This window comes from Rhineura floridana, chromosome 5 (genome assembly GCF_030035675.1).
Source record: "Rhineura floridana isolate rRhiFlo1 chromosome 5, rRhiFlo1.hap2, whole genome shotgun sequence".
Taxonomy (NCBI): Eukaryota; Metazoa; Chordata; class Lepidosauria; order Squamata; family Rhineuridae; genus Rhineura; species Rhineura floridana.
Window position 1 is genome coordinate 7,267,876 of NC_084484.1, and position 11,121 is coordinate 7,278,996.

General features: G+C 39.1%; 1 protein-coding gene across 3 annotated transcripts in view; it reads right to left on the reverse strand.

The window, feature by feature from the left end:
• The window catches only part of WBP4 (WW domain binding protein 4), a 30,557-nt gene that overhangs the window by 17,253 nt on the left and 2,183 nt on the right, over positions 1–11,121 (reverse strand). For 2 of the 3 annotated variants that reach the window (XR_009763093.1, XM_061629940.1), the window contains exons 2-7: positions 10,226–10,298; positions 7,295–7,357; positions 7,084–7,207; positions 4,441–4,602; positions 3,833–3,888; positions 654–720 (exon numbers count right to left, since the gene is read on the reverse strand). Coding sequence is in view for 2 of the 3 variants with exons in the window: in XM_061629940.1 (XP_061485924.1) it covers positions 654–720; positions 3,833–3,888; positions 4,441–4,602; positions 7,084–7,207; positions 7,295–7,357; positions 10,226–10,298 (545 nt within the window). In the remaining variant the exon portion in view is untranslated. Of the gene's footprint in view, positions 1–653; positions 721–3,832; positions 3,889–4,440; positions 4,603–7,083; positions 7,208–7,294; positions 7,358–10,185; positions 10,299–11,121 lie in introns of those variants that run through there. The other variant, XM_061629941.1, reaches the window with a different exon arrangement.

Sequence of the window (11,121 nt, forward strand, 5' to 3'; positions counted from 1 at the left end):
CACTAGCTTTTTATTAAATAATTGTGCATCTGTGTATAATCATGTAGAGAAATTCAGCAGTGAATTTCTTCACATGAAAAATCAGCCTTTACACGTGTATTACTGTGCTCAAATTGCATAAAAAAGCAGCCAGGATGGAATCATGTTAACGGTGAAACCAAAGTATTCAAGATCAGGATGTTAAAAGACAGAAGGAATAAAGCATTGGCTGAACAGCAAAAACAAATAAAGCAATAGACAGCTTTTAAACTATCATTAAGATTAACAGAGCCTGGTAACAAGTTCACAGTTTTATTTTTAAAAAATGTTCAGTGCAGTAGGAATTGATCATACTCTACACCAAACATTTTATATCATGCATGCACACCAACACGCATCTCTCCCTACAGAGAAAATTCATTCTATGCAGGAAGTTTTCTCACATTGCAACCTGTCAAAAGAAAAACTGCAAGCCTTTGTTAATCGCTACAGCTCAGTGGCAGAGCACCTGCTTTCCACTCAAAAGGTCTCAAGTTCAATCCCCAGCATCTCCGGGTAGAACTGGGAAAGACCTTTATCAAAAACTCTGGAGAGCTGCTCCCAGTTGGGTGTAGACAATACTGAGCTAGACAGACCAATGTTCTGATTTGGTATACGGCACCTATCTTACTTACCTCCTGTTTCTGTATTGTAGTAATAGGTGCGGCCATCTTCACTTGCTCCTTCTATCCATTGTGCTTTCTGACAAACACAGGGGAAAACAAAAAAATCAGCTAATAAAAGGTTAATCAAAGTCCCACTGATGTAGGGATATAGCCAAGCGAGACTAGGATTTCTGTACTAATGAAAATATTATACAGCCACAAGAGTGGGTGTATACTATAGCCAGCATGGATCTTTTGCATTCCACAATGTTAAATTGAAAATACCCCCTATGCCATTCTGATCCTTCTCATAAGCTCATTTCAAAACAAAACCTTACAAAACTTATAATCCTGAACTCAGAAACGCTTGCTTAACAACCCTCTCAATTTTCATGGTGATACACAAAACAGTCAGAGAGAACAGAGAGTTCAAAGAGAGAGAAAAAAGCTCTTTTGGATTTTTTTCTGTCAGAGTTCTCATAATTTGTTGAAATTAATTAAACATCAGCCATGTTCACAGAGAACCTCTAATCCTATTATTGAGCTTGCCCCATACTCTGACCTTCATCTTCTGCAGTTTAAAAGTTAAAAAAATGCCTGGCTGATTTTTAATTAATTTAAGAAATTTAGCATTGAACTCATTGATAAGGCCGGGCATGCTCAGTAAGAACCAACTGTCAGTGTTCTAAAAGCCAGACTCACAGCTCTGGGCTTGCCTAATCAGAGGGCCACATCCATACCGGACCTTTATTTTACTTCAGACAGTCATGGCTTCCCCCAAAGAATCCTGGGAAGTGTAGATTGTGAAGAGTGCTGAGAGAAGACTCCTATTCCCGATAGAGTTCCAGTGGCCACAGTGGTTTAACAGTCAGCCGCTCTGATTGAAGCTCTGTGAGGGGAACAGAGCATCTCCTAGCAACTCTCAGCAGCCTTCACTAACTACACTTCCCAGGATGCTTTGGGGGAAGCTATGACTGTCTAAAGTGGAATAAAGGCCTGGTGTGGATGTGGACAAGGACAGCTTTGGTTTAAATTTGGGTGGGAGGCTACATGTGCCTGCTGTAGAATAAAAAGGTGGGGGAAACGCTGAAAAACAATACTATTCACGTTTTCTTTTTTGAAAGGAAAGGGGCTTCCCCTCTACCCAGTGCCCACCCCCCAATCTCCTCCCCTCTCCCCTTCCTGTTACCAAATTCTTCCAAGCTATGCAGGAAATGGATTGGAATGTGAAAGACCAACCCAAATTGTGTTTGCATCTTTACACATTTGTAGGGCAGTACAATATCTCAGAGAGGAGGTCAGGTCTCCTGCTCCCCTGGTGCATTCACTATAATGCCAATTTCCCTGCTTTTTAAAGTTTGATAGAAATATCTGTTGGCTATAGGTATGTTCTTAAACCGAAAGGTTTTTTCCTATTAGTGAATTTTAATTTTATATAACTCATTAAAATCATTGGAAGGAAACTGCATACACTTTAACAGAGTTTGGACAGAGAGGGAATGGCAAGTTTATCTGATATTTTTGAACAGAAAAATATCACCAATCCAATCTAAAAACTCTCACATTTCCCCATTTTGTAAAAATACAACTATTGTGAAGTCCAACACCAAGTTCACAATATGGAGCTTGAAAATTACCCTTGTGAGTGAAGAGAGCTGAGACACAGACTTCTGTCACATGAATAGTCTTGTTTCTGATTATATCTATTAAAACTAAATAAAATTAATACTCCCAGAAGTAAAGGGTCCCTGTCTAAACTTTATTATGTATTATTTGGTGTACATTTCTCAATAATAGAATCTTAGATAGCCAAGTTATCTAAAATAACTCCTTTCACCTTTCTATAAAGCCTCTGGCTTAAAACATCAGTCTCCATCAACAATTAAAATGAATCCTGACTATGTAGAATGTTCAAGAGTCTACTATTTATTAGATTGATATCCCACCCTTCCTCCCTGTAGGAGTCCAGAGTTACAAAGTCCTGGGAGAAGGTCACTGACATCAGAGAAACAACATGCGATAAACTTGCTCCTGGATTTTTAAAAATATTTCTCTCAAACTACATTATAAACTGGTTCCTAAAAATACCCATGAACTCAACATGGTAACTGCAGCTTAATTTTTGCTCTATACTTAAAAGCAGTAAATTCCTGGATTAAGCAAGAATTAGAAATCTCTCCAAGACTATTTTTTGTTTTATTTTTGATTGAATTGGGATGTTTTACGTAACTGTTGGATTCCTTTTAAAAAAAGCTTCAGTTGTTCCAGATGGAAAAGTATGGGTCCATATCAACATTTCAAGAAAGCTGTGTGTTCTGGAATATTCATAATCAGCTACAAAAAGGAGCCATGAACAGGTGACACACCTCCAGCATATACATAGCGGCTCCTTCTGGGAGGAAGGGCAAGATAGAAGTTTAATAAATAAACAGGTCAACAGCGCCACTGTCCATACATGATGGATTTAGTTAAGTCCTGGTGCTATTGCAAAAATTTAATAGGAAACATCACTAAATTTGTCATTTCTTCTCTCTGCCTCCTAGTCACTGTTAACACAAACAACTAGGTACTCCATCCCTCTACAATGTTTGGCATTTTGGAGTTTTCAAGCACATCAAATTTTCCAGTATGTTAGGGTGATATAAAATACAACCAATTCCTCTCCAGTATAGGCAAAAGTTCCCTTCTTCACAAGAAATAAAACAACAGTTGAAGAGGAAAGTTTTGGAAAAGCTAAGAATGAATTTCAGGTTTTAAGATCAACAGCACAATCTTATACATTACTTAGAAATAAGTCCCTTTCAGTTCCTAAGTAAGTACCAATATAAATATGACTGCAGCCCACGTGTTAATTCTTCCACACACTTCAGATATGAATGTAAGAATACAATGTGAAATAAGGCCCCTGTACTTTAAGTTGCTCAATAAATTAGTAATACAAGAAAAATGTTAATAATTCAAGTTAACTAGTGACTAGTTAACCACTTTCTTACATAGATGCTGGCAATGTGAGCAATTCACTTCTGCAAGAGAATGTAAAAGAGCTGTAACCAGAACCAGACCTAGACATCTCATTTCAATACACTTTCCTATTGTAGTCCTGTTTCCAGTGTGTGCCTGCCCCATACAGGAAAGGAGGGCTGTTTATGCTGGAAATCCAGTATAATCATAAGACAAAAACAGGTCTTGTTTTTATAACATTCGATTACCGTTTGGAATTCTTGAAGGTTGTCTTGAAATCCTTTTGGTTTCTCCCACTGTGATTCTTAATGACAATGAACATAAAATAACAGACATTAAGCTTCAGTTCTGTCTGTACTTTGGGAAATAAATAGTAACATACTGTGATTAATATTGTAAAATCTGTAACAGTAAGCAAAGATAGTAGTAATGATAGCATCATCACAAGATGGAGTGGAGCTGCCGTCCCGGGACTACTGTTGCTGCAGCTTACATAGATAGGCTTGGGGTGATGGCAAGGTAGGGTGGAAATACTGGATTGGCTCTGCTGGTGTAGTCACACAGCCCCAGCATCACTACTGCCTCATCCCCATCCAGGTAAGCTGCAGCAATGCCAGTGTCAGAGGAGTAGCCCCCCCCTACTACATGGCCCGCTACTAAAAGACTGATTACAGTAGATTGGAGTGAAAACTCAGCCTGTGGCCAAATATTTTTTATCCAGGGAACTTCCAGTTTGAGCTGAGTATATTATTTTGTTCTGATAGCAGAAGTAAAAGCGGATGGTAAGGGAATGGAAAAGGAGCCATGTTTCCAGATATGTGGACACACGAATTTACATTCCTTGCTACAGGTTTACCTCCTGATACAGTGTTGTAGTAATACACATAGCCTTCTGGAGAAAATCCTTGCACCCATTCCATTGTTTCATCGGATGAAGTTTCAGTGGTCTCTTTCTCCTTTTTTCTCTTTTCTTTCTTTTCTTCCTGCTTTTTTGGTGTTGAACTCTGGCCTAAAGATTCTGAAACACCAAGTTTCAGATTAAAACAACAACGAACTTCAGCACTTCCACAGCTGGGAACATTGGTTCTAAGTTAAACAAATCCTAACTTGTTGTTTTCAGTCTTCAATCTTCTTTAATCTTTCAGTTTTTTTATTTTACTTTAAACACTTGAGCAACTCTCACAAGAAACAGTTACAAAAATCTGAATTACTTCCTTTTTTCAAGATGCTCTACATAGTGGTATCTGGCTTGGGATTTAGCACAGATGCATATTACCAAAGAATATATATATATTTATTGTTACGGTCAGTAACCAGCATGAAATAATTAGATAAAATTGTTAAAACACAATACTGTAAAACAGAGTTATCAGAGACATAGTTATAAGATCCCAACAAAAGACAGGAGTTACAAGGTGGTTAGAGTCAGATCGTGGCGAATTTTGATCACTGCAGCACAAAATTTGGCAACACTTAAGGTAATGGAAGTATTTTGATCAGAAAGGAGTAAAAGGACATAATATGCATCTGATCGTCCTAGGGTTTTCGATAGGAGAGGTTCAATTAGAGATCTTCATATCAGAATAGAATGGACAGTGTAAGAGGACATGGGTCACTGTTTCTACCTCTCCAGCATTACAAGGGCACTTACAATCATGGTAGGGGATTTTTTGGTATCTTTGGTACCAAAGAATGAAGACCTGCATATTAACAAACTGGGGAAGGAGGAGCATTTGCTTTGCAGGCAGAAGGTCTCCGGTTCAATCCCCGGCTTCTTCAGTTAGGGCTGGGAGAGACTCTGTCTGAATCCTTGGAGAGTCACTGACAGTCAACCCTAAGCTAGGTGGATCAGTGGATCTGACTCAGTATAAGGCAGCTTTCTATATTTCTAAGGTGGCATCGGTGCTTGCCTAATTCTGCAAGATTAGCAGGCAAAACCAATATTTTTCCCATATGGAAGCCAAGGGATATGTCAAGGCTGCTAAGCAGCTTTACTTTGGCACTCTAATCAGATCTTGATTGCAATCCAAATCAAAAGATAATTGGCTGCAACTCTACATACACTTAACCTGGGAATGTGTCCCACTGAACTCAAAGGGACTTATTTCTGAGGGCTGCATTGTAAGGCTCTCATGCTTATTTCTCCATGAATAATTCATGGAGATTTTTGTTCCCTAAATTATTACAAGCTAGTTTAAAGATGATGTCCTTATGAAGGCTCTGTCCCTAATCTGCTTGGAGTAAGACTGGGTTATGACATATGCCCAGAACAATAAAACTAATTTGAATCTTTAGAATGTCTTTAGATATCTTAAGACAGATATCCATCTAGACAGGTAGAAAAATATTAAAGGAAATTTTAAGTATTTCCTGGTCACCACTTTCACATAATGACTAGGGAAATGTCTTCAGCAATATCACATATGCAGTTATCACATAAATTAGCAAATCAAATGTCCATGTTGCAATCCTATGCACGCTTATTTAGGAGTAAGTCCCACATGAAACAAGCAAGCTTTACTTCTGAGTAATATGCTCAGAACTGGGATCCATATAATGATGATTTTGCTATGTTCTTCTCGAAATGTAAAACACAAAAACAACAGAAAATGTGTATGCCATGTCCTGTTTTCAGTGTAGGTTATATAACTTTTTTAAAACCTAAAAACAGAGAAAAGAGATTTAGGGTATACTACATATGCCTAAATGGCAGCATCACCACTCCTGGAAAAGTGTACCATCCTGGAGAAAGCCAGTATCCCAGGACTGCACAGCCCGTCATGCTTAGCTCCTGTGAAGAATGGTATTATAATTTAAATGGCAGGGACAAGAGTATTCTGGAGCATGGCATGCCTCCATATTCTTATGCGATTGCTACAGCGTGGATGACCATCCATGACATTTTTTAATTGCATTACAAGCAGAGGATAGAGGAGTGAAACAATCCACAAGGAGCAGGATTTGAAGCCATGGGTCCCATACCTTATGCAGCTCTCCTGAGAGAACTGCTAATATTTCTGCATCCTATATTAGCTATGGCATGGAGGGACACAACAGAGTATTGCCAGCACCATTTGCCTTCATTTGGAGAAGGGCCATAGCCCAGTGGTAAAGCATCTGCCTTGGGTGTAGAAGGTCCCAAGTTCAATCCCCGGCATCTCCAGGTCGGGCAATGGAGTGCCGCTGCCAGTCGGTGTAGACAGTGCTGAGCTAGGTGGACCAATGTCTGACCTGATATAAGGCAGCTTCCTATATTACACCATGTAACATTACTGCAGGTTGACTGGCATTTTTCGTAAGCATTTGCTAGAGGTGCTAACAGCGGGTGAGGTCAAGAGCAGTGAAGGTGCTTATGCATGCTGTCGCCATGCATTCTGTGGGTGCTGCATTCATTGTTCTTTCTAGTGTTTTCTTGGAAATCAAGGACAGGATATTTGCTAACTTGTGCTGGAGTAGCAAGCAGGAGCTTGTTCACCTCTTTGGAAGTTTCAGAACCTACCTGCCTTAACTCCAAGTCTTTTCAGATCCTCCTTATAAGCCTTCATTGCAGCTTCCTCCATGGCTGCAAATTCCTTTGACATTTTTTCTTCTTCTTTTGCCTTTTCCAAACTTTTCTTTTTAATCTACAATTTAAAAAGTAGTAAGTGTGTGCCATAATATTGGAATTTAAAATAATTTCATTAAGTTAAACAGGGTTACATTTCAATTACCTCACTAATTTTTTTAGCCACATTTTCCTTATGGTTCTTTCCTCTTTCATGAAAGTCAATGCTCTTTAAAAAGAAAAAGACACAGGATGAAAATACAAAGAAAACATGAACTAGTAGGAAATTATTTCATACTGAATGCAAGTTAGATATTAAACAAAGAGATCTGGTTATGAATAAGCACACTTACCAGTAACCAAGGTTCAACAGAAGGAACACAAGATCTTTTAACCTTTAAATCACTATATGACATGGGGCTGATCTGACCCAATTGACTGCTGTGCTTCATATAAACCTGCTCAAGAGTTCTTTAAAAGTGCTATTTGTGTGCTCCCCCTCTTTCACAAGTGAGACAGATCATAACTGGGAAAACGGCATTTTCAGTCATGACACACGACTTAGAGAATGTTCCCTCCAGAGAGACTTGCTTCATGGATTTGCTTTTAAGTTTCAGACACCAGGTCAATACCTTTTTTTTGTTCACTTGAGGCATTTTAGCTGACCCAGAAAGATTTTACATTGAGTGATTTTACTCCATTATTTTTAAGTGTGGTTTTTATTCTGCTACTGTCTTTTACATTTTTAGCTGTTTTAATCTGCTGTTTTTATTATTGTGCATTTAATTATTTATTAAAAAAATTCTTTTGTTGTAACCTGTTTTGGTAATTGTTTACAATCTGAAAAGTCAGCTAAAATACCTTAAATAAGATTATGGCAATCCATTAAAATCTCAGAAAATAGTGAACATTAAAACAGGCTTGCATCAGAGATGCTCAGAGCTTTAGGCTACAAAGTTAAATAGGAAAGAAACACACAATAGGAGGGATGGGTTTTCTTTCAATTACAATGATTCTTGAAATTTTAACTTCTCTTAAATATATATAGCACTTAATAATGGCAGCATTGAAGAATACCAGCCTGGATACAACCCTAAAACACTGCTGCCACCTGCAGGGGAATATGAGGAACACACAAGACAGCAGTGCTCATTGAATACAGTTATACTGGTGAATACAGAGTTACCAAATGGCAATTTAGGGCACAATCCTCCCCTGCCTCCCCTGACATGAGTATCTTGGGGGAGGGTTAGGATGGTGCTCAGGCTCTTCTTTGCCTGCCTCTGCAAGTGGAGAGGAACACCATTGGACTATGCCTCCTTAATTCCTCCTAGGACGGCTCTGTTAGTTTACCATTCCCCCCTTTGGATTTCCAGCCAAATGCAAAAGGGTGGTAAAGTTCTCACCACTTGACAGAATAATGAAGCTGAATAGGTTACCAAGTTAAATTCTATGCTTAGTTACATAGTTCTTTGCAAGCATTGCATGTGGTGGTGGTAAGTTAGTTACAGGCAAAGCAGGAAGAGCTGAAGAAAAAACCAAAGCTTCTAAACTAGGTAACAGGGTTAAAGCTCATGAGGCAAGAATGGGTTTGGAGAAAGACACGCTAAGAAAGAGAGAGATGCTGGAGAGGAACTTTCTGTGTTGAGAAAGAAATGTAAAAAATTTTAAGGTTCAGGGCGTATGGCCAGGAGTTCCTTGAGAATATGTTTCGAGAGGATTAGAATGCTGTTTTGAAGGGATGAGACAGAAAGCAGCTCTCACGTTATTTCGCAGAATTCAAAGGTATCTGCCTGAAGTTTATTTCTGAATTTTTGCTTGCACAATTTTGCTATTACTGTACTACAAATAGTAGCACAGTGTATACACTGTGCCACAAAGAAGAAAATAACTGCCAAACTAATCCAGATTTTGCACAAAGTATGCCAGAACATAAGACAGCCAGTGTGGCATAGTGGTGAAAGTGTTGGACTTCGACCTGGGAGACCAGGGTTCAAATCCCCACATAGCCATGAAGCTCACTGGGTGACCATGGGCCAGTCACTGCCTCAGAGGAAGGCAATGGTAAACCACATCTGAATATATCATGGAAATTAATCAAGTGTGTGTCCATTGGCTTACTTTGCATACTTTATTCTCATTGTGTCAGCCATGGGAAGAGGTAAGCACCAAACTGAAGCACTGCTTTTCAATTGCTAAAAATCTTGCTCAGTTCCATTCCGGCTTCTAAGATTTCACCAGCCATTGCCTACCCACTTTCAAGTTTATCTTTACAGCCATAAAAGCTAGAAAATTGCTCTAAAAAAAGAAAACTTGAGATTCTTAGGTTGCTGACATCTGTGCTCAGTACCAATTTCCATGTTTGAAAGATATAGCTATGAGAACTCTTGATTGCTGGGGACAAAGCTTTTATAGGAAGCATGACCAAAGAGAAGAGTGCATCAAAATTGTAGCAATATAAACAAAGTCTGCAGGGAATGCCCCCCCCCAAATCCAGTGTTCCTGGGGTCTTGAGACTGGCACAGCCCACATGACATACCGCTATCACCAATACTAGTCCTGTTCAGGCATTCAAGCAGGAGGGATGGGACTGCAGTTGTCCCCTGACCCACTCAGGACCCAATCTTTCTGTGATGAGCAGGAAACCTCTTGAGGGAGTTTTTACATGTACTTGCTAGAATGTAAGTAAAAGCTCTCTTCAAACCTTCTCCACTCAACTTGGGAAAGTCAGGGACTGAGTGGATGGAACTGGTGGGTGTGGTCCCATGCCTCTTACCCATGAGGAAATTTCCTGTTCAGGAAAAATGTCTGAACATAGATATTGTTGCCACATTTAGAGCACTCATGGCAACTGGTCCAGTCAGGATCAGGACAGTGTCAGTGGCACAACTTATAAGTTGCACAACTTCTAAGGCAGCAATATATCTGGATCCTAGATCTACCTGGGGTTTGCTAGGAGTTAGCAACTGCTTAGGTGACCACTCATAATACTTATTGCCAAGTTTAGATTGACCTACTGAAAGGTAATTTAACCCTATATAATTCAAATTCTTGTACTTCAGATTCACTTAAGAGTACAGTAGGTAGACCATCATACAGGCTTGTTGTCCGCTATCCAGCACTTGCAGTAATCACAGAATTTCTTGGGCTGAGATTTCCAGTAATCGGCCCTAGAAAAGAAAAATTGGAAAGAGCGGATCTGCACATTTGGAAATTAAATGCAGTTTTGCAAGAGCCAGCAACTTGAACTAAAGCCCAACCTTCTCACAGAGTAACTTGTTCAAATGCCAAATATTTCTCTTTCCTATTTAGCTATACTAACAATTCAATTCCTTTTTTTTATGCAACAGAACAGTGCTTCAAAGAACCTCAAAACAGACAATGAAGCACAATTAAGGCTCCTAGACCAAAGTCTAAACGTTTGTATTGCATATATTTACATGTCCAATAACATAAATATATGATTTATCCTTGTGATAACGATGAGAAGAAAAAATGGTGATGTGCCCAAGTTCATACAGAAAACTTCAACAGAATTATTGGAAAAAAATCCTATTCACTGAACATGGTTTCTCTTGAAGTTTGAAATGTTTTCCAACTATCACACAGATAATGATATATTAAAATGTATTTGAAACAAAAACTGGCGCTGTAATAGGCAGAGAGGATTTCTCCTTAATCAGAACTGCTTGCAGATATTTTTGGACAATCAAAAGCTTCACACTGTAAATAGTTCTGTTTAATAGTAAAGAAATTATTAATAACTTAGGGTTGTATTCAACTAAATCACTGCATGCACAAACAATTTCTGTGAATGCAATGGAACTTTCCCTCCCTCTCCTTCATCCACACTGCCCCCAGATCTGCTCTGCAGGTTTGGGGAACCCTTACAGCAGATTCGGGGGCAAGTGAGGAAGGAAGGGAGGGGAAGTTCTGCTCTGGTCATGGAAGTTATTCTACACATGCAGTCATTTGGTTGGAGACAATCCTTAA